The following is a 23,944-nucleotide window of genomic DNA, read 5'->3' as shown; positions in this document are numbered from 1 at the left end:
CTGTCCCTGCGTCACAGAGGTAGTTGAGCGAGGGGCAGACGCTGCAGCGCGTGGACACCAGCACTGACTCATCACCTGATGCCTGAGCTGCACTGAATTCAAGGTTAATAAAAAGGGAACACGTCCCACCTCTCTGCAGAACTTGTGTCATCCTTTATGCTTGTATCGTGATACAATAACATTAACACAGCAATGGTATTTGTGCTCATATACACAACATTCGTACAGTTTTAAAAAAAGGCTTCATTCAAAGTCATCACCAGTGTTTTCCCATTTTTATTTTTATTTTCTCTTTTGGAATCCATGAACGTGGACCAAAGTATGATGTGTATTTTTTTTTTTTTTTTTTTAAGGAAAAATAAAAGAAAACAACCTCGTCTTTGGTATCTAAGGGAAAATAAAAACAATGAAGGCAACTACAGCATTTTCAGGTCTGAAATGCATTTAGTTCTGCAGCCAAATGACCACACACTAATGGCATGCAACATATGTTAACCTGCCCAGATTAGCACCACACCACATCACTCTGGTGACTTCCAGTTTTGTTTTTGGGTTCCTGTTCCTCTTTCGCGTCAACGCTGTAACTTCTAGCTTCTCAAGCTGAGAGGGAAACAGGGAGGGAGGCAAAGGGAGATGATGGTTTTTGTTTTGGGCAGATGGGACATCAACCCAGCTCGGAAGCAGCCATTACAAGGTGAACTAGAAAAACAAGTCTGAAGCAGGTCCCTAAAGCATTTAACCATCAATGCAATCAAGTTTTAACAGGAGATCATTCAGGTCTTGTTTTTTTCAGCATGTTTTTGCAATAGTTGACATTCTGTGGTTTTACAGTTTCTCTAATTCAAGTCACCAAAGATATTTCAATTGGTCACTTATGTGCCCATTCAAGAATCTAGAGCCTTAGGAGATTCTCATTACTGTCTTTAATACGTTTGATGTTATTTTGCTGCTGGTTATCCAGTGTTTTACAATTAGCGCTTTATCTACAGACTGCTTCATGTGGATAAAGGTTCACCAGCCTCTCTGAAATTCAAATTTAGTTGAAAGTAAAAAAAAAAAAAAATTCCAGCACAGCATTCTTATTAAGGGATGCAAAGAAAAATCTTTTAGCAACAAAGTCTTGAAATTGGGGGAAAAACATCTACACACCAATTCAATTACCTCACTTAAATATATTCCTTTCGCTTTAACATTACTTTCTGCGTGTTATGATGGGAGTTACGTCTGCAAAAGTCTAATGCTGCATTTTATTGTTCATTTCTGTATGATCTTTAAAACAAAATTAAAACAGAATGGTTGTATATACACATAATTTCAATGTAAAAAAAAATGATATGGAAGAATGAGCAATAGAAAAATGAAAACAAAATCAGCTGATGCTTTCAGATTAACTCTTACAGAATGATGAGATACGAAAAAGCAAGTCAGAACAAAGATATGCAAGCTTCCCTCTGGAAGTTTTGTGGGCCAAATGGAACAAACGGCAAATTCTAGGTTGAAAATAATGCAGCCAAGAACCACAGGCCCATATCACGTCCTCAACACTTATTTTTTTCCCCCCTCGTTCTCTGTTGGTTTGAGGTAAGCAATGTATTTTGGCCTTCCAACATCAACCAGCTGTCAGGGGGAGGATGCAGTAGAAGAATAGGGCCATGATAGCAGCGCTGATCAGGCCTGAGATGGGCACGGTCACAAACCACGCCATGAAGATGTTTCTGAACAGACGCCAATCCACTGCCTTTTTGGAGCGCAGCCATCCTACGGCAACAACAGAGCCCACCTGGAAACACAGCAGTTGTCAGGTCATCAAATCATCATTTAAAAACTTTAAAGTTCCACATTTAGAGCGTCTAGACGAGTCTACCTGCCAGACCACAGTGTTTGACCAGCTTACCTTGCAGTGGGTGGTGGAGACAGGCAGGCCAATGTTGGAGGCCACCACCACAGTCAGGGCTGAGGCCAGTTCAATGCTGAAGCCACTGTGGGGGAAGGAAAAACAACAACACTTAAGTCTCTGAGCATGCCTGCTAAATTCAAAAGACTGGTAACGTCTGCAGAGGATGTGGTCTCATGACTAAGTCTGTCCGTACCTTGAGGGAGTGATGGGAGTGAGGTCCCGGCCCATGGTCTGAATCACTCTGCGACCCCAGACCCAGAGTCCGGCACAGATGCCCACACCACCGTACAGCAGGAGCCAAATGGGCGTAGACCTGTTTGAGTTCACGTTGCTGGTTTCGTAAACTAACCACAGCGAGACCAACGGTCCAATGGCATTACTGCAAAGGGAGGAAATTAGGTCACTTCAAGACTCCGAGACTTTGAGGTGAAAATTATTTCAAACATCTTTCCAGGAAAACAAAAACAACACAACAGTGTGTGTACCTAACGTCATTGCCTCCATGTGCAAAGGATCCAAAGCAGGCAGTGAGAATTTGCAGGAACTGGAAGAGAGTTGAGACTTCTGGTTTGTCTGCCTCAAGCCCATCATCCTCCAGAGAGCTTTGGCTGCTACCTGCATCCTCCTTCCCTAGTTCCACTGCCACGTCTCCCGCTCCCAAGCCCTCAGGAGTCGTGTACTCTGCCACAGCATTGCAGTAGCTGGTGTAACTGTCCATACGGATGCGCTTTCTTTCCTGGCTGCCTGTCCCTGGGCCCTTGTCACCATCCTCGCTGGCACGGAAGTCACCTTCCCTATGCCTGAAGTCTCCATGCATGCCGATGATGGCCATAGTGTAAGAAGTGTAGCTGTTGTTGCGCCGAATTGGTCGGTCGTTACCCTCACCCATGCAGTCGCCAACCTTGGCCAGATGGAGTTTGTGCAGGAGGTCTTTGTAGAGACCGGAGTCCTTGTGGACCGTGTGGTACTGGCTGTAACCATTACTTGGCATTTGTGCTGGCCTGTTGTTGAACTGAGCCTGATTGTTTAATTGGACTTGAGTGGGAGCATTTGCTGACCCGTTGGTGTGCTGGGCTTGCTGGTTCTGGTCCTGGCCGTTTGCCTGGACCGGTTTAGGTGCTGCAAAAAAAAAATATTGAAACCTGTTAGTTCTGTAGTAATCTTTCAGAGCAATCATTCAGTTGAGGGGTTATAATGTATATTATCAAGTGACAACATTACATAAAATGTAATGGCACACTCACCACCATTAGCATTGCTGTAGTCACTGTCATCAGAATCTCCAATGTCAAATGCCACCCTGCGTTCTTTATTATTGTCGACATCTTCAGAGTCTCCAATGTCAAACGCGACCCTGCGCTCCTCAGATGGCGGTTGGGCCAGATCAGGAGTGCTTTGATTGACAGCTGGGGTGATTAGTGTAGAGGTTTCCTTGGCAGTCTGTTTCAGGATTGGACAGTGAGCCTCTCTCAGCTCCCTCTTCTCCATCAGCGGGCTTTCAGCGGGGCTGGAGGACTTGATATCTCCTGGTCAGGGAGGAGTTTGGAGCGAGATGTTAGTTGGGTCATGTCCAAACATATACACTAGCACAGCACATGCGTTTCATTTCAAGCTGGAACAATAACATAACCACCGTCCACCGAAAACATTTGGTCCTAAAACTGCGACGTTACCTGTGTTCAAAAGCAAGCGCCTGTGTTCCCAGGATCAGAGAAGGGATTATGACCTTACAAGGGAAATATTTTCACAACCACTAGCAGCTTTACATATGGCGAGCAATAATACCCCGTGGATCACATGACAGCGGTTTGTGGTTCTAAAGTGAATCCAGATACTAAGTACCAATATTTTCTCAGAAACAATCATACAAGTAGTTGGTAAGTCACCCTGAGCTTTCTCACAACAACTGCACAGTAATGCCATGGCAACACCTTAAATCAACCATGGATTATTTTAGGCAAAGACCAATTGGTGGATCACAACTATTAGTCAATTAGTCTGCCAATTAACAGAACAGAGGCTGATCTAGACTTTACAAATCAAACCTGCCATTTCTCTCTTAGAGTAAGAGCGAATACATAACCTGTAAAGTCAGTATAACTATGTCAAGTTTTCTTACAGCCACGTCTGTTTGTCAATAAACGGGTTTATCCACATTGTTTAAAGAAACTGCCATTATTACCAATATACCAATTATTCTTGTTAGTTTTAAGCAAAGCTAATAAAGTCAGACTAAAGCTTTTGACCAGAAAATTGAATATTGACATATTTAACAAGGGAACTACATAAACATTCATTTTTACTGACAGGATTTTTAGCCCAGAGCCACAGTGTACAAATGGCTTTTTACATTAATCCAGGATTATATAAGGAAACACTTGTGACAACTTTTTAAAGACTTTTCATTGGATTATGTCTCTAAACTCCATTTTCCTGAATTAATACGAGCCCTTAGTGTGAATAGGCTTAGGTTACATGTGCAGTGTTAAATTCCTCACAGGAAGCCTCTCAGTAGTAGTCAGCACAAACTGGTGACCACTGGGATTTTCAGGTACCCCCCCCCCCCAAGAAAAATAACAAAAAAAATTAAATGTGACTTACGTTCAATCTTCTTCTTGAGACGAGGGCATACAATAAACCAGACCCCAAAGGCAGTCAGCAGTGCGCAGCCCAATGAGATGAGCAGGATGCCCCACCAAGGGATCTTGTCAAATCCCAGCACTGAAGGACCGCCAGGTGCCACAGACAGAATCAGATACACAAAAGGCAAGCAGAAAGGCAGTTTTTAAAAAACAAGGCAGCATGTGCTACCTTTCTTTAGGACAACACACAAACTTACATTTCAATAAGACTATCTTAATATGTTTTACAACTAAACAGTTTAACGAAACTAATAAAAAAAAAAAGGAGTGGCTAAGAGGGTGTTAAAAAACATGGACAGCTTCACTGAATTAAGGACAAGGTGCTAACTAATATAACATAACATGACTTGTTGACAGCACTGCCCTCTTTGTGTCACGTCCTGTTAAAAATGGAAAGCATGTGTGGCCCTGGATTTGAACAGTTATGCAATAGCGAATAGGTGAAGGAGCAAAAACGTCACCATGACCCCCAAGAACCCTGCCAATAACTGCACACATGGACTGCATGCACCTTAAAAGGCCACATTATTTGAGCAGGTGGTGTACTCGTACATCAGAGCAGTTTGCTGTAGCAATAAAAGCAGCCACTTGCCAAGACTGCAGCAAAGCTGATGCAGCAGAGGTATAGATGTAATGCAGATTATGCTGGAAGAAACAACTATTTTAATTTCCCTGGGGACATGGTCTTCTCCATCACACAGCAGGGGTATATGTTAGCAGAGCAGTGAGGAGAAAAACAAAACAGGAGCTGTTGAAAACTCCAGATGAAACCTCTGGTTAGGTGACCTTGGCCATGCATAATTAAAAAAGAAAAAATAACAATACCACGAGCTTGGAACTGTTTGGGAATGTTAAGCTAAACAAAAGGAAATGAGGACCAAGGCTATGTGATAAGTGTCTCATCTGTTGTGCTAGTTTGAGGGCAGAGTCCATGGTGCATTCTCTTCAGTGTCACGCTGCAGCAGTAGACCGAAAAGCACCTCGCTCATGTGTATTTTGTTACGCAATAGCTCGTTCCTACAGGACAACACAAGGATGAGGAAAAAAAACACTGTAAGGTGGCTGTGGAACAACTGAGCCCCCAGGTCTTTTCTCTAAAGTACATCAGCTCACATGTGGTGAGACAGACAACAACAGGGGTTGTTTCACTGGTTTGTGACACTGCCAGTACAGTAGACATGGGAACTTGGTGTTCTTAAAAAGAGACACAAAACACCAAAAATAACTGGTGAGCCGGACTGTATTTATGTGGCAACTCTTCACCAAGAGTTCTTTTGTAAATAACTTTTCACAAAATATAAAAGACAAAGCCCAGATCTAGGCGTCCGATAAACACTCCCACACAAAAGGGAGTGATTTACACCACAGCCATGCCGTGGGATGAATAGGTCTGCACAGGAAATGGAATTTAACCACGGCTACGTTCCACACCCCTCCCTGGAACCTCTGTATCCCGTGGCCTATATTTCACAACATGTTTGTTTTTTCCCCCAGGTTGGAATATGTGCCACTCACCACTACACTCAATTAAAATTACAGTTATGGTGGCGGTTTATGACTCACTTGGCAAAGAACCTGTTGTGTTTTTTTTGGAACTACAACCCAGTGTAGCACTTAAGGAATTAAGCTGCATTTGCACTGAATGGATCTGCATCTATCCCTGATTGACAAGGGAAACTTTAGACTTTGTTTGAGGATAATGGCTTAGGTTTAAGTAAAACCTCTGTAAGTGTGATGTATTAGTTACACAGTTGATTGTTTTGTGTCCCAAGAACAACCAACGCCACCAAGTGTAACCCATGTATCCCACATTTAAGTTGAAAAAAAACTGTGTGAGTGTGATTTACATCACCACCATGACATCCAACCCTGTGTAACACACGGCACTATGCTAAACAAAAAGTGTTTTTGTGTGCACAAGAAGCAGGCTCTGACACTTCTCTGTGAAGGCAGCAGATGTTTGAACCGAACCTAGTATCTCTAAGATGCCAAGAAGACTTGATGGTCACATCCAGCTGACTGACATTTTAAGAGGTCGGCAGTTAAGGCCATGTATAAATCTGGGTAGATTTTCACTTCACAATGATGGGGCTGCAGTGGAGTGACAGCTACTGAATCTTTTATAAAGGTGTGAAGAACCCAGGTCACACTATACGCCTGTAAAGAATCGTCAGCTGACCCTCAAATTCTTTGGCCCAAATTTTGACTCATGCTGACTTGAGGTCTCCGGCGCTTGAGCATATACCGAGTACTGGAATGTGCTGTGGGCTGCCTGGTGTCCAATCGCACCACAGCGATACGATGTCAATAAGAGGGACGTGGCCTTCACTCCTATCACAGGAACCCAAATACACTCCACTAAGTTGGCTGCAGATACTGCTACCGCATTAAGCGTGGCGTACCATGATATAAAGATGGAATGGCTGACGAAACTGTGAGTGTGTTTAAGTTAATCACTGGACATAAATTAGCTGTGTTGCTTTGTGTCGACACGTCTATGGCTAACCTGAAGAGGATTATCCTAATGTTGAACTGGCTTCAATGCAGTCTTGAGGCTTTACTATGTGTGTGCTGACAATGTGTCCTCATCGACAGTATTAAGAAAGTATGGCTAGTGTGCTGCAAGGTGTTTCTTTAGGTGTCTAAATGCAATCTCGCACCTTTTTTGTCTGTGAGGTACCCAAGTACAGGTCCTCATGAACACTGTGTTGAGGTGACTTCTCACAACTGTACAGAATGTGCCTCAATAACCCCAGTTATGGGCCATGCTGGAACTGCATGAGATCTCCACTGAGTGCGCTGATGTGCCGCACACATCAACGCACCATATGTTGTCAAACTCTGGCCTGTAGCAGCCATTTAATGGCCCAGGCCAGCTAACATCTTGAACTGTAAGGCCCTGTAGAGAGAAAAACAAACAAAGGAGCAAAAGTTGCTCATTTAATAAAGCGTTTCTGGAGGACGACAAGTATTCAGAGCATTACTAAGCAGCAGTACATACTACGAGCATTGCAAATACCCTCTTTACTTCTTTTCCTCCTCCATGTCTGAAGGGCACAGTCAGTGATGTCAACAGTTAAGTGAAAACCTTTTTCCATCTCCCTGTCGTGCTCCACTTTAAAAACTTTTATTGCAGCTATGACCCACATACAACCACAAGCAAAAAAGCCTTAAAAAAAACATGTTAAAATAAAACACAGCTTCTGTGAAAATGGTAAACACAGCCTGGTTCAGTCTGGAATACGTGTGGGCATCCGGCTGTCTGAGGGAGCAGTTTATTTTAAGCTGTGGCTGGAGGCAGGCATGCAGAGCAAAATGACTGAAACAATGATACTCACTCGGAGCTCCAGTGTACATGATGGAGAACAGGTTGACTCCCATGGTCACCGCATAGAAGACAGGCAGGGCCTTCAGTCCATTTGGAACAGGGTCTTTCTACAGAGGACAACGCACAGCACCAAATCAGACATTAAGTTTTCAGTGACAACAAAACAATTTTTTGTAGCCTGGTAACAATTTACAGGGGCTTGGTGGTAAAATGATGCAAATGACTGTGTCATCGAGCAGTACTTTTATTACAAACATGTCCTCCATTTCACTGTAACTGTGGGGAAGTACAGTGTTGAAACTGACCCACACATCAACCCGGATGTATCTCATTTTACTCAAATACACACACACACTACCACAACGTTGACAAGAGCCAACTTACCTTGTGTAAGATGAAAACGCGCACAAAGTAGAAAACAACAGCTGACATTAATCCAGACAAAAGGGGACTCAGGAACCATGAACCAACTGCAAATGAAAGAAATAAAAGTAGAGTTTATGAGTTATGTAATCGGCAACAACACAAAATCAACCTGGATGTGGCTTTTAGACTGTTTATATTATTGGCATAAACAGAGACAATCTCTTTCTTTTTTTTTTTTATGTATGAGGAACTTCGTGGAAATATTGAAATGCTTTCCCCCTTAATCATCTTCTGGGAAATCTAATGGCATTTTGTTTCAAGGAAATTAAATACCTGATAAGCCTGGAAAACAGGAAATCTCAGTTATACCACTTGCCAATCCTAACTAAATAATTTTCCTTATATGGTGGACATCCTTTGGCTATTTTAGTAATTACTTTTACCGTGAATAGTCGAAGGGTATTGGTAAAATGAAGCATTATTTAAACAATAATGCCTCATTTGACCGTAAACCAGGAAATACTGGGATCAAAGCAGTTTTACATTTCAAATCGGTTACATATTTCCATGTGGTGTAGTGTATTTAACTTTACTGAACCTGACAAAACTCCAAACTAACAAAGGCTCATAAACTCATGACAAAATATTTGTTAATGTGTTACAATAACACTGCATGTCACACATGCATGTGATGCACTTCAACCTAAACAAAGAGGACATTTCTAGGTCAGATAATCAGTGTCAGGCTTACCGATGCGTAGGAGTTCAAACCACTTGACTCCCTGCTGGCCTTTGGCAACCAGTGAAAATCCAATAGTAGCACCAACAATACAGTGTGTTCCAGATATGGGGAGCTTAAGGAAGGAGGCAGCCAGTTGCCACACAGCAGATCCTAATGAGTAAATGACGTGACGACATCAGACATCACAGCTTTTTCATAGAATTGTTATGCATAAAGACATTGTAAGGCCAGGGCTCTCCTCAGGAGGCTCTACGTTTCACCAAGAAATACTCACCAACCATGGCACTGACCGATCCAGCCATTAACACATGCTCGGAGCCGTTGTACATGTTCACGTCGATGATACCTTTCCGGATGGTTTCGCTCACTTTGGCCCCAAGGAGTACTGAGCCTAGAGTCTCAAACACTGTGGCCAAAATACAAGCCTGTCGCAAGGTGACCACTCCAGAGCCAACAGCTGTACCAAACGAGTTGGCAACATCATTGGCACCAACAGAAAAAGCTAAGATGAAGGCAATGATGAAGCCAACAATTAGCAGCCACATGTACTCTGTCAGAGCTGTGTGGCTTGCTGCTATTGTGCTGACCACTATGAATGTTGCTGCAGTTGTTGAAACCATGATTGTAGTCTATGTAACTGGTTCACAATCTTAAAAGGGAATGTAACGTATAATGCTATTTCTAGACAGCAGCTCGTAAAATAAAGAGGTACTAGGTAAAATAAATAATTAGCTTCTCTACAGATTCACTGTCTTAAAACAGGATTTCAGCAGATTCAGCAGTGCAAATTGGTAAAAATGTTTATCTGGAACTGACCAGAAAACAATTAAGGTAAACAATTATGGGGGATAGGAGGAGGGCCTATTGCTATCCTGTAATTAAACTAGATCTGTTGTTGTTTTGAGGGCGCTGAGCTATCAAGCTGAGTGAAGAGACAGCCATTGTGCAAATGTAACTGCAGATGAGCAGGTGTACATCCTGAAAAGACAAAAGACAGAAAATGCATGCTTTAATAATAACTTCCACATACCATCACAAGTAAATAGAGCTGAACAACACAAGTGAATCATGTACTTGGGATTTTTCAGACAGACTTTGCAGAAGTGATTTGATTCACATCAAGATGGAGAAATAGAATAACCCCTTTAACTACCATTAATGCAGGGATACTAGTGTAAAGATTAAATGGTTCCAAACGGTCTTCTATTTCCTTACTAGCACAAATTATAACACAAAAACGACTGCTGCCTTAACAATTTTGCTATTTGCAAGACTGACATGGAATCTTTTATTTTTTACAATGGACTATATGTGGATGTGATGTTTAAGTGATTTTATTCCCGAGTGTTTTCTATTCCATTTCTGCACTTTTCTGTAGAGTTTGTTTTTTTTGCCTCATTTTATTTTATTCAAGGTTTTGTGTTATAGCACAACGTACATGTCAAATTAAAGTAAAATCACACAGAAGTGTGGAAACGCCGGTAGTAAACGAAAAGACCGGAAGAAGCATCTGGCGACTGCCTTGTCTAGAAACGCCATTTCGGGGCCATTTTTAGTATGTGACGCAGGAAGGAGCCGTGTGTTGATATACGACAGAGTCATCACATTTGACTCGGCTACTTCACTTATTAACGTTTACTGTTGTTTCGTTCGGAATAATTGACGACTTAATCCGTAAAAGATAAGGCGTGCCTTCTTTGTACACGGGGCATTATATATCCTACGTGCGCACGTGTCGTCATCCATTCATAGAACACGACCCTGAATACGAGCGCCGTCACGCACCCGTAAAAAAGATAAACAACCAGGACCGTCAACTTCAAACATGACGACTATTGTTATCGAAATTATAAAAGCAATTTTTGCTTCGTGTCTTTATTATCCGTGTTTATGTTTAAATGACGTAATTTTCCGTAAAAAAAAAGGGGGCCGTAACCGTAGACCGGATGTGACTCCCATTGATGACCGGGAGGACAGAGGACAGTCTCCGCCGTGTGTCCAGCCACGATCTGCAAAATAATCTAGGACTAACAGTCAATATTGATAAGACTATGTTGACATTCAATAACGGCTTTCATTGCGCCAAATAACCTTGTTCCGATCCAAATGTTACCCAGACCTGGAGATAACGGGAACACACTGACAACACTCGTTATCTAACGTCGTCCAAACAATACCTTTCACTTCCAAAAGTGCCCGCATTCACTCGTATAACACGTCAGTTCCTCATAAATCATTCGGCTCGTGCCATTATTGTTTAAGACGTAATACTACCGGTTGTTACTCAATGTAACTATTAGCCTTAGCTTCATATTCACACTGAATGGCGACGTTAATCATCATACATGTCCGGTGGGTGACACACGACGAACTATTAATTCAAACTAAAAGACAAAAACATGTCAAAACTCACCACACGTTGCAGTTGTCAGTCTTGTGAAGAACGGCTGCTTGCTACTAGCAGGTAAGCTAATTAAGAGCGCGCACTCAACGCTACGATAGCGCGCGCGGGATAATGAGGGAAAAAAACTGACTACGAAATTTAAATATATTCCCGGAAAAATATAAATAGCTGCCTTACGTAAAAAAATAAAATAAAACGGTTATTATCGACGACTGACAGACTCGAAATGTAATAAATCCGTCTTTACAAACTCAGGGACGACCTCAATTGATGGAGCTTCGGTGCCGCATGTGTAGAACTTGCTCGTGCCGGTCTATAGAACAGGAGGTTCTTTTATTTATTGGATACACCCACCACGAAGCCCCGCCCCGTCCAGCTGTCACCAAGACAACCTCTTTCCTCCCCCCACTCTCTCTCGCTCGCTCTTCCCCTTTTTTAACTGATCATGTGCTCAGTGCATGGTCTCTTCTTTTCAGCAGGGCTTCCCAAAAGTCCAGAAACCTGAGGCCGCTTAAAAGATCAGCAAAGCTCACGAGCCCCCGTTTATTGAAGTCAACAGATAACACTGACATGAGAATGTTGTTTGTCCTTCATACCAATTTATAATCACTATTTCAAATCCAGAATTCAGTAATCATCAAAATAACTGTGAAGCTCAGTGGCGTGTGGAGGGGTCGGGGGTGGAATCCCCAGCCCTGGTTCACTAACACTACACAGTAATGTGCCCTCATGAGTGGTACAAACAGGCGGAAGTGTCCTACTGGCTGCCATTCATATGTGGCCTTTAAAGCAAAATATAAATATAAAAAAAGTATTGTTTCTAAAGGATGCAGTGCCCAATAAGGATCAAAAAGGGTGCTGCTATGAAGTTTTTCTACTGCCCCTATAAGACACTCAGTACGATTACATGCACAGTTTAATGGAACAAAGGCCGTAGTCCGACTAAGACAGGCAATTGCAGAGTCTGACTATACATGCCCTTGTACATACCCTGCCCTTTCAAATGTCTGTGCACGCCATTGGAGAAGCCCCATGTAGCATTTACAAAAATAAACACAATATTAAAATGTGAATTAGAAAATATGTGCCACAAAACTTCAACTTAGAGTTGGAAAAGTTTCTGCACTGGAAAAACTGTTAAATGTACAAGTACATCAAAATGAAACTCCAAAAAAGAAATGACGTACTTTGTGCTGCTCTTTACACACATTTTTAAGAGAAAAATCACTTTCATTTATTATTAATACTTAGATGATGCTATTGAATGCTCTGATTCACACTTTCACTGACACTTTTCCAGGATATATCCGGTGTGTTCAATGTTTTTGCCATTACTCACTGCCTCAATTGTCATGCACTCACGCGTCAAATAAATGCCCATGAACCAATAAACATAGCCCACACAGACAGACCCAAACAGTCACCCATAGTAACCATAAGGATACAATCAAAACAGACCGAATAACACCGGTGGGGGTGATGTTGACTATGTTAGACGAGTGTCATGCATTGTGCAATTGGTTGGAAAATGATAACAACATTCACTCTTTAACAAAGGCCAACATCTGTCTGTCTGCCTATCTGTCTATATGTATGTCTGCCTGTCTGTCTGTCTGTCTGTCTGTCTGTGTGTGTGTGTGTGTGTCCCTAACCCTAACCCTAACCAGTTCACTCTGGTCTTCTCCCACTTGCGCACATCACTGCTCTTGAAGATCATGGAAAATTTCCTGCACCCACACTGTATTGGGAACAGTTTAGTCTGTTTACCAGGATACATGCAATTGTACACTTTGTCCGAACACCTGAAGGCAGCATTCCACAGATGAAGGAGTGGGCGACAATAGCAGCGTCTTTTTGTATAGAATATCTGTTTCAAGACTATTAATTCAAGGTGTTTCACATTAGCAATTTGGAAAAGTGCACTCATAAACAGCTGCAACTTATTCATCATAATGTTTCGTTAGCATCTTTGTTTGTTCTCTTGCACTTATCTGGAAGCCGGGAACGTGACCTCACTTTAATCACAGATTAGATTAACCGTCAGTCAGAGCGGGAATTCATCGCTGTTATTTTCATTATTACCATTTGAGCTCAGTAAACAATGAGAGGCACATGATGTGTGCCTCATTATTTCTTTAAAAACATCTCGTCTCATGGTCTTATGAGTCTTCATCGGCTTTCATGAGCAATACACATGTGAGTTTTAAATCAACAGTGCAGGGCCTGAAGGGCATCATTAATTGTCTTATAGTTATGTTGTTGTTGTTTTTTTATTAATAAAAGTAAATGTAATATTTAAACAACAACAACAAAAAAAGCCTCAATGATACTGATCATTTCCCACACACCATATAGTTCAACAGCACCACCTTGTGTATATTACATATAACATTTTTGACTCAATAATACTTTCTTTGTCTACATCTTTCTTATGTGTCCAGTTTCACCTTTTCTCACCTCTACTTGGAATGTGCAATGACATAAAACCTCTGTTCCTTTTTCAGTGGCAGCAAACACAGTGGGCACAGAATTAAGGAAATTAAGTAACACAAACAAAAGAGCTGCAAAACTAATGTTTGCAACACGTTTGATGATTGTAGATTGCGTTTTTTTGTTTCTGGTACACACGCATTTTTTATCTTTCTGTTCTTTTCATCTTTAAACTGCACTTGGTTTGACTTCCTGTGTGTATTTCCATCATCCCATTGTTATTGGTCATTAGAACTTCAGAAATATTTTTTTTTCTTTTAGAAAGACAACAGACAGTAATCCATGAAGAATATTACTGCATTGTTTTGTTTTTTTTAACTCAACAACATAAACACAAGTGGATGTCATATAAGTCAAATTCTCTAGACACTTGTTGATCCCTCTAACTTCCTCATTTATGACAATGTAAGGGCTACATTTAACTATCAAGGATTACTATATCGTATATCATTCATAATAAGTCACTCTAATATTCCTAGTTTCTCCCTAATATTTCTCAGTTTACTTTTGTTATTTAGATATCATAAAAGGCCAGTAAGTATATCTTAAATTGAGTGGAATTAAAAACGTTTTTCAAAATGTTAATTTTTCCGTAAAAAAGGACCAATGAAATACAAAATAAAGTGTGTCTAATTCCTTTTATTTACAGGGACATTTAAGTTGCTCGATTACATCACCTAAAAGCTATTGAAAAACATGCACCAACTTGGACTTGAAACATTTAAAATAAATAAATGAATCAATGAATTGTGCCATATTTGCAATTACCACAGTTCTTTCACACAGGACTTATACAGATAGACAAATAGACAGACAGACAAGCAGGCATATGTTGACCTTTGTTAAAGAGTGAATGTTGTTATCATTTTCCAACCAATTGCACAATGGATGACACTTGTCTCACACAGTCAACATCACCCCCACCAGTGTTATATGGTTACTATGGGTGCCTGTTTGGGTCTGTCTGTGTGGGCTATGTTTATTTGCTCTTGGGCATTTATTTGACGCGTGAGTGCATGACAATTGAGGCAGTGAGTAATGGTAAAAACATTAAACACACTGGCTATATCCTGCACATTGGCACATGGAAAAGTGTCAGTGAAAGTGTGAATCAGAGCATTCAATAGCCTCATCTAAGTATTACAAATAAATGAAATAAATGAAAGGGATATTTCTCTTAAAAGTGTGTGTAAAGAGCAGTACAAAGTACAATATTTCTTTTTGGAGTTTAATTTTGATGTATTTGTAATATTTTTTCCGGTATAGAAACGTTTCCAACTCTATGTAGAAGTTTTGTGGGACATATTTTTCGAAAGAGCGCTTATCTGTAAGCCAGGAAAGTGACCTCACTTTAATCACAGATTAGATTTACTGTCAAAGTCAAAGAGGGAATTCATTACTGTTATTTTCGTTATTACCAGACCCGATAGGGTATAAAATAGACCGAGACCAGATGGACTCAAAACACTAAATGAAACTTTATATTAAATTTGACAAACAAGTTGTCCTTAAGGCGACATTATATTCATAGACATCCTGCATGCAAATAGTGCTCAGCTCCCTGGAGCAGTCAAAATACTGACGATAGTGAGGATATTTGCATTTGAGCTAAGTCAACAATGAGAGGCACGTGATGTGTGCCTCATTATTTCTTCAAAAACATCTCGTCTCGTGGTCTTATGATTCTTCATCGGCTTTCATGAGCAATACACATGTGAGTTTTAAATCAACAGTGCAGGGCCTGAAGGGCATCCGATCCTTTTGATATTGATTGTCTTTTATTTGTGTTTTTTTGTTTTTTTTGACCAGATGAATTCAGGAAAAGTTAATTGAAGGAGTGGCTGAAAGAATGTGGAGCCTGATAACACAATGGCCTTTTCAGGGCCACGTGTAGTCAATATAGTGTCTGTAGTGATGAAAAAACACTGATCCCAAATCGCTCACAGCAAAAAAAGCCTCCATGAGATGGGTCTTTTCCCACTCTTCATATAGTTCAACAGCACCACCTTGTGTATATTACATATAACATTTTTCGACTCAATAATACTTTCTTTGTCTACATCTACGTCTTATGTGTCCAGTTTCACCTTTTCTCACCTCTACTTGAAATGTGCAATGACATAAAACCTCTGTTCCTTTTTCAGTGGCAGCAAACACCGTGGGCACAGATTTACAAGCACAATTTCTCTCCACAGAGAAATGCCAAATTCCATACACATAAAGGTAAATTCACATGTAATTAAGTCACAAACTAAAAAGATGTTTGTCTTTATTAGGGAAATGAAGTAACACAAACAAAAGGGCTGCTAAATTAATCTTTGCAACACGTTTGATGGTTGTAGATTGGGTTTCTTTTTCTCATCTTTCTGTTCTTTTCATCTTTAAACTGCACTTGGTTTGACTTCTTGTGTGTATTGGATGTCCATCATCCCATTGTTATTGGTCATTAGAGGTTCAGAAATGTTTTTTTTTCTTTTAGAAAAGACAACACACAGTAATCCATGAAGAATATTATTGCATTGTTTTTTAACTCAACAATATAAACACAAATGGATGTAAATTGGGGAGCGTAACACAAATATGACTCATGTCTTATGAATCAAATTCTCTGGATACTCGTTGAATGATTTCTCTCTCTAACGTTCCCTCATTTATGGCAATGTAAGGGCTAAATAAATCATGAATTAATACATCACATAGCAGTTATAATTACAGTTTTATACAGTTTATTAGTTAAAATGTAAACTAGTCATTATAATATTCCTAATTTCGCCCTAATATTTTTCAGTGTACTTTTGTTAAGTAAGTTTTTTTTTTTTTTATTAATTTTCACATGACCTGGAATATAATAATATATATATTTATTTTGATTTTTCCGTTAAAAAAGGCCCAATGAAATACAGATAAAGAGGTGTGTCTAATTCCTTTATTTACAGGGACACCTAAAAGCTATTGACAAAAATGCACCAACTTAGATTTGAAACATTTAAAATAAATAAATGATTGAATGAATTGTGCCATATTTGCAATGATCACAGTTGTTTCACACAATACTTGTTTCGTGCAATTTTCGCAGTGCAACTTTCTTGCTACATGGACGCAAGTCGAAAGATATTTAGAAAACGCTAATTTGTTGGTGGTCCCTAAGTGAAGTCGCTCTTGTCAGTAGATAGCAAGCTGATTTAAAAAAAATCTATTTCTAAAAGTCATTTGGCATTTTCAACAGGAATTATGACAAGTCCTAGTTAAATTCTTGATGTCTCGAGTTGTAATTGTGTCATAATTCTGTTGTAAAGTGAAATAAATGTGTCACTGAGGTCAAACCTGCGACACATAAAGGGAGAACGTGACGTCATTAGGAAGAATGTTATAACGGCTTTGTCTACTTTACTTCATTCATACATGCAGCGTTCCGTGGGGTAGTTTTATTCCTGTCATTGTGATTGTTCTTTTTTTGTTTTCTGTGAAGTACGTGAGGGAATAAGTGGACTTTGGACATCGTTGAGCTTCAGTTGAGAGACTGAGACACGAAGTCTGATCCCAAATCAGCGAAGAAGCATCTTGCTGCTAGATTGTAACAGACGAGCACAAGGACCAATGAAAATCGCCTCTGGAGAACACACGTCCAATCAGCGCTCTCACCGGAAGTTCTGAGGCGGGCTTTCCGGGTGGGCGTGAGAGAGACAGCAGGAAGAGGAGGTCAAATGCAGCGCAGGACTTTCAGAAACGTGTGTGTGTTTCCAGCAGGAATACACAGGTAGATAATAATGTTGGAATAATAGTAAACAATAGATTTTACATTTAGTTTCACAAATAAATGTGACGTCGTTGTTATGTTGTCTTGTGTTCCGGTGCGTCGCACTACAACATAAACAACATTAGCATTAGCATCCCGTGGTGCATGCTCACAGTTAGCTCAGTAACTGTCGTGGGGACGTGATTATAATCGCTGTTTTTGGTCGCCGTGCCGTACCGTCATCTTTTTTCGAGGTGATTCGTATCTCGTAAAAGTTGTAGTCTCGTGGCCACGAAGTGCATTGGCGAGCCGCAGCACTAGGCAGCGTGTGGTAATCTCGTTTGTCTTTGAGAACTTGTGTCACGGTCACAGCAGTCATGTTTCACCCTGTGTCCAGTCGTCTGATCTGCGAAAGCGGCGTCAATACGATAAGGCTTCAGAGCAGCAGGTCACTCAGGCGGACCACTCCGACTCAGATGGAGAGGTTTCCGTGGCTTGGCAGGAACGTGGGCCTGCTGCTGTCATGGATCCAGAGGGCAGGTACCCGCGAGGCCGCGGGCTCTGACAAGAAGAGGAAAGGCTTGCTCTCTATTTTTGCGGACCATTGCGGCTTTGTCACTGGACAGAGGTTAAGACGCGCCTGTCAGGTCGGCGAGCTTTACTCTAATCTATACTCTGAGCGTACCAAGTGGAGCCTGGTTGGGAATATTTGGCGCAGATTACAGAGCAAGCATGCCCCCTCTGGAAGATTATTCGCGGCTCTGGCTGGTGTGTTCATGTGGGAAAGTGAGAAGATTCAAGATGAGGATATTCGCAGGTGAGTAATCTTTCCTAAAATGTGTCGTACACATGGTTGGATTATGATCAGGTGAACAGTAGAATCAACAATGCAATTTGTCCAGAAGATGAGTGAGGGTTGCACATTTGATACACGTGGTAAATCACTATGAAATCACTGGTTTCATAAGGCTGCAACTATTAATTGAATTTAAGCATTTTGACAAATAATTGATCAGTTTGAGTTTGTTTGTTTTTTTTTAAATGAAAACAAGCTCTCAGATTTTGCAGCCTTTTAAATGTGAACATTCTCTGGTTCTTTGCTCCATTTAATAAATAAATTGTTCATACTGGATGATCTTGGTTTGTAAACAAAAATAAGACAACCCTAACATAATTTTGATATTTTGGGAAACACTGATCAACGAGGTTTTATGGACCAAGCAACCACTCGATAAGTCGAGAAAAAAATCATTAGTTGCAGCCCCATATTGATATATACTACACATTGTGATATTAGCAGTGGGCACTAAATGTGGTATACTTATACTTTTACAATTTTGACAACTATAACAGTTGACAAGTAGCAAACCCGTCAATATAACCAAAAACAATGAATTAGAGAGAAACCTTTGGAAGTAATATATATAAGGATCTGTAGAATCTGCAATGTAGCATTGACATTGTTTTGAGACTCTACAATTCACTAATCCACATTGCATAGTTTTCCCTATGTGTACTTGCAGCCTTTCATGCTGATTTGACTATTATCTTGAAGCTTAGCTGTGTTATTCTGAATACCCTGTCCTGGTATATGCAGGTGTGGGCTTGAGCTGCAGCAGCTTGAGGCGGCAAGAAGCCCAAGCACCACCTCAGGGTTGGTGGTCGGACAGCAGGCTGACAATGGCTGGGAAGGTGTGATGGAGAAGACAGACTTCAAAGTGTGGAGGCGGCCTATTCCTAACAGTCACCTTTATGAATACAGAGGTCAGTTAAGTCCTCGTGTCACATGGTTCACCAGGTTTCTTAATCATGGAAAATTTAAATGTCTGTTTTTTTCTTCTGGTTCTGAGTATATTGATCCAATTTTTGTCGGCTTCCGTTTCTGTATTGGTAATTGCAGTGTTGGGCTCCTACAATGACGTCACACCAAGACAGTTCTTCAATGTACAGGTACAGAAGGAATAAAGTGAAAATGTATTCTACTTGGGTGTCTGGGTTTGCAATAAATACAAAAAACAAAAAAAAGGGCACAAATACCTCTTTATCTGGATTTTTGGCACATGCAGCAATCTCCTCCTTACCTTATCTCAACTCATGAAACATGGGGAATGTTTGTATTACTGAAACAAAGATACAGTTATGTAAGTGTACCTGGCTGATGGCTGAAAGGTTGAATGCTTGATAGCAGTGAGGATTTCACATGTTGATTTATTTTACGCCTGTATGGTATCTACAGCTTGTTCTGCACCTTTTCCATTGCTGCTCTTGCGTAACTTGCAGGGCTTAGCTGTACACATGCAATACAAAAGCAACTGTTTTTTTATGACACTGTGAACTATATTAAGCACACCCTTGACTTATGCCTTTCCCCTTTCCTCTAGTTGGATACCGAGTACAGGAAGAATTGGGATTCTCTAGTTATCAAGCTTGAAGTTGTGGACAGAGACTGTGCTTCAGGCTCTGAAGTTGTGCATTGGGCAACGCACTTTCCTGTGAGTTTATGTGTATAACCTGTAATGTGTCAGCCTATTTATTCTGTCTAATGTGTATTTACACGACACCATTGCCTTTTGTTGTACAAGCCAAGTGTGAGGGTCATTTAAAATTACACTTAGTGCATGACCAAATATTATATTACATTAATCAGTCACTTTAGCTCTTAATGTAATATTGTTTAATCTTCTTTCATAGTATCCTTTGTACTCAAGAGACTACGTCTATGTGCGTCGTTATGATGTTGATGTTGACAACAACCTCATGGTGTTGGTATCAAGGTAAGAGTTAAAATATGATATCATTTTATTTCTCATTAACATTTAGGAGAACTCAAACAGTGCTGTTTTAAAGCAGTTATTTTGAAGTTTAATATTCATAGAATGTTTGTTTACAGAACTTTTTACTATGCTCAAATTGCCATTTTTTTTAACAACACATGATCATCAGCTGCAGGGATTAACCAAAATGTTGTTAAAATTGAGAATATGTGGATGATCTGTTAGCTACTGCCAACTATACGGCTGCATGCACAAACATGCAGGAGGCGGGGACAGAGACACACACAGAGATATCTTCTCTTGTGAACAGCGAAAATCTGTGACTGACAAATGACAAATTTACCCAAAAATACCACTAGCAGTACTGTTAGCGTCAGCTCTGATCGATATTACAGTACTTTAAATGTTAGTTTTGTTACCTTATACGTGTAATTTTGTTGTACAGAGCTGTACAGCACCCCAGAGTTCCCGAGAGTCAGGAATTTGTGCGAGTCCATTCATACCAGTCGAGGATGGTCATTCGCCCCCACAAGTCCTTCGATGAGGTTTGTACTGAATTATGGACGTTTCAGCCAGTCTCCTCTGCTGTGCAGCCTGTGAGTCTGATTTTGTTGTTTCTATTCTCAGAATGGATTCGATTACCTGCTCGTCTACAGTGACGACCCTCAGACTGTCTTCCCCCGTTACTGTGTGAGCTGGATGGTGTCAAGTGGTGAGCAATTAACCCTTACTCTTGACAGTCAATGTACATTACAATTGTATACGCTGTGAATGTATTTCTGCCTCATACAAATCATGTTTGCCTGCCATTCTCTTGAGAGTTAAGAGGTTTTTCCCTTTGCACCTGGCAGGTATGCCTGAATTTCTGCAGAAGCTGCACACTGCTGCTTTGAGGGCAAAGAACTTGGAAGTTGGAATCCACGACTACGTAGGTGTCATTAAATCCAGCAAGGAGCGCCTCGGTGGAGACAAGACACACACAGGTGGTCCTGGACCGATCTACGCTTGAAATGGACATTTTACAGATCACATTATGTGTCTGAGGGTTTTCACTTATACTTGAATGCAGATCAAACCCTCCAACAGCAGCAGCTACGTGGGTACATTGTGTGAACTGCAACTGGAAGTTGAATCGAACGGTTAAAAACGCATACAGTGAAAGTTCATCCATAGATATGGATGTAGTGGTTATAGATGATTTATCACAAGAACAATGCACTGTATTGACGACTGTGTCACTGTCCTTTGCAGAAAATGTTCCCAGGGAAACATTCGTCCAGACCGATGGCCTTGGCCCAAATTTTTTTTCTCTAAGCCAACCAATGCCACATCACATTTTCTGCTTCCTTTATAATAATATCATGTCCTGCAGCCATTGGACACCTTAAGCCAAAATTGTATGTTTGTGGAGATGGTGTTTTGCCAAAAAAACGGTTTTCTCTCAAATCAATGTCCCGTCTTTTTCAAGGCTCGACGCGTCTGGATCGCCAGCAGCCTTGTTGTCACTCTCTTAGTGTTTGTGGTATCATTTTGGTCAGTTGCCATGGGAATGTGCTGCAAAGTAGTGGAAACGGTAGGACAGCAACTATATGACTGGCTTCTGCTTAACATTGAGCTAAATATTCTTTACAGACAGATGAAGGCCTGCACCAAGAGAGAGCCCTCGACAGAAATGCTTTCTAAAGCTGGGGACACATTACACAACGTTCACAGTCGTTACTGATTTGTTTTGATATTCCCGCTAGTCCCTGTCGCCTTCGTCTTCTGATGCTGTTTCCTGTGTTTGACCTATTCTTTTTCATTGGCTGTTGGCAACATGTGTCACACGTCCAGATTCAGCTCAAAAAAGTTTGATTGGTTGCGACTGAAGTTGTGCCCGTTATCCTCAAGAGATTTCTGTGCCAACTAGCCAACCCCAACTAGTGCTGACTGGTGCCGACTCTGCCCAACTGTGAATCGTTGGTGAAATTGGGCAAACAAAATCTTGTAGTGCGTCCCCCAGCTTAACATATTGCTTAACAAAGCAACTGATCACAACTGTTTGCTTACAGAATAAGTGCTTGTTTGATTGTCATATGACTGGATGGGATGGATTGAAAAAAATGAAATTTGAAAATGTTTCTGTTACTGGAACACCTGGAATTCAAAATGTAATATATTGTGTGTTTTTTTGTGTGTGTGTGTGTCGGGGGCTGGAGCATTGGCGTAATGCAAGCACAGATGAGGTTTCACTCTGTCCGCCGCACTGTGTGACTTTTAAAAACTGCCAGTGTTGACTAAACAAAACAGCCTTCCGAGTGACAGCAAACCAGTCCATCAGCGTTTGGGCCACAGTGTCTTATAACAACCAAGTCAATCCTCAGATTCAATGGTACTAATGTGCTCCTTCACGGCTCTCCTGCAGACAAATAAACCCGTGCCCTTTCTAGAAAAAACAGAAATTCACTTAACATTTCATAACGGTAAAAATACTAACCTTGCGTTGTCTAATTATTTTGCTATCCCAGCATTAACAGTTATCATTTACGTTTGCACTATTAGAAAACATCAGTGTTTGTGTTTTCTGCGTGTTACAGCACTCGATCTTCATACGCCATATTCCGTGCACTGGAACTCGCTGTGAATTTCCTGCCACCTAAAAACGAGCTCTTTCTCCCCCGTGTTCTTTTTTGCCATGGGTGTTATGAATGTACTAAGAGCACCACCGTCAAACATCGCCTATTAAAAGTACACTGTTTACAGCATGACAATCTGATGCAAGTATTTCAAATTTCCATCTCTTCCACCAACTTCATGCACTGAAATGTAACGTCCCTACATTGTACGTCAACGCAAGTCAGCTGAAGTGCATCGGAAATCCAGTGTCCAGTATTAATGTTTCCAACATCTTCTGTTTTTACTGCTCTTTAATTTTTAAAACGATTGCGGTACAAGAGGAAGGAAATTGTGGAAATGATTTTTAGCTTCTATGTTAAAAACTGAGACTCATGAAATGACCGAATTGAAAATTCAACATTTGTTTGTTAAGCGTGAGACTGTAACATTTTCATATTTGTCGTGTGTAGATTTCTGCATGCCACCTGCAACCGTCTTGACGTGCTTCTGTTTTTCTTTCTGCAGACACTTGACATTTGATTTGTCACCGCGTGATTCGGATAATGAGCTTGTGCACTTGTGTAACCCCATGATTTCAGGAGTTGTTGAAATGGAAGAGCGACTAATCCGATTAAATAAACAGATCTTTGTGTGTCAAAGTGCGATTTAGCCGTGTGTGTCTCTTGTTGAACACGTGGGTGTTTGAGGACATGGCGGGGGTTTAACCTTGTGTCCTTGAAACACTTTGCGTTACCCTTGTGCTTGTGCAAATCAGCCTCCAGCCTAATTGGATATAACCTTTAATCTTATGTTTCCTGTCTGGGCATGAGATCGGTGATGGGCTGCACGGTTTAATGGAAGCACTGTCTGGTCAACTGATCAGCCTTATCTTACAAGACTGTTAAAGGTCTAGTGTGCACCATTAAGGATGGTTTATCAGCGGAACTACTATGTACTGCCCTTACAGTTA

General features: G+C 40.8%; 2 protein-coding genes across 2 annotated transcripts; one reads left to right on the top strand and one right to left on the bottom strand.

The window, feature by feature from the left end:
- Positions 1–372: 372 nt before the first annotated feature.
- On the bottom strand, positions 373–9,613 carry slc20a1b (solute carrier family 20 member 1b). The gene is made up of 10 exons (XM_083903179.1): positions 9,250–9,613; positions 8,985–9,125; positions 8,252–8,337; positions 7,878–7,974; positions 4,499–4,618; positions 3,142–3,423; positions 2,383–3,016; positions 2,091–2,276; positions 1,895–1,979; positions 373–1,780 (listed from the first exon to the last, which is right to left on the bottom strand). Exons 1-10 carry the CDS (start codon positions 9,593–9,595, stop codon positions 1,610–1,612), a joined length of 2,148 nt encoding a protein of 715 aa, XP_083759305.1. The 5' UTR covers positions 9,596–9,613; the 3' UTR covers positions 373–1,609.
- A 7,949-nt stretch (positions 9,614–17,562) lies between these two features.
- Positions 17,563–23,599, top strand: stard7 (StAR related lipid transfer domain containing 7). Its single transcript, XM_083903270.1, has 8 exons — positions 17,563–18,422; positions 19,203–19,369; positions 19,506–19,555; positions 19,987–20,097; positions 20,297–20,379; positions 20,825–20,924; positions 21,007–21,091; positions 21,231–23,599. Exons 1-8 carry the CDS (start codon positions 17,983–17,985, stop codon positions 21,386–21,388), a joined length of 1,194 nt encoding a protein of 397 aa, XP_083759396.1. The 5' UTR covers positions 17,563–17,982; the 3' UTR covers positions 21,389–23,599.
- The last annotated feature ends 345 nt before the right edge of the window (positions 23,600–23,944 follow it).

This window comes from Microchirus variegatus, assembly GCF_963457635.1.
Source record: "Microchirus variegatus genome assembly, chromosome: 16".
Classification (NCBI taxonomy): domain Eukaryota; kingdom Metazoa; phylum Chordata; class Actinopteri; order Pleuronectiformes; family Soleidae; genus Microchirus; species Microchirus variegatus.
This window is presented reverse-complemented; position numbering and strand designations above follow the sequence as displayed.

What these genes read in the sequence shown, in the direction of transcription:
- stard7 (XM_083903270.1), top strand. Translation starts at nt 17,983, where the DNA reads ATGTTTCACCCTGTGTCCAGTCGTCTGATCTGCGAAAGCGGCGTCAAT. An exon ending in TCACCTTTATGAATACAGAG is followed by an intron (nt 19,370 to 19,505) that starts GTCAGTTAAGTC and finishes TGGTAATTGCAG; the next exon opens with TGTTGGGCTCCTACAATGAC. An exon ending in CTCATGGTGTTGGTATCAAG is followed by an intron (nt 20,380 to 20,824) that starts GTAAGAGTTAAA and finishes TTTGTTGTACAG; the next exon opens with AGCTGTACAGCACCCCAGAG.
- slc20a1b (XM_083903179.1), bottom strand. Translation starts at nt 9,595, where the DNA reads ATGGTTTCAACAACTGCAGCAACATTCATAGTGGTCAGCACAATAGCA. An exon ending in GTTTGAACTCCTACGCATCG is followed by an intron (nt 8,338 to 8,984) that starts GTAAGCCTGACA and finishes TTTCATTTGCAG; the next exon opens with TTGGTTCATGGTTCCTGAGT. An exon ending in CATGTACACTGGAGCTCCGA is followed by an intron (nt 4,619 to 7,877) that starts GTGAGTATCATT and finishes GCGGTCCTTCAG; the next exon opens with TGCTGGGATTTGACAAGATC.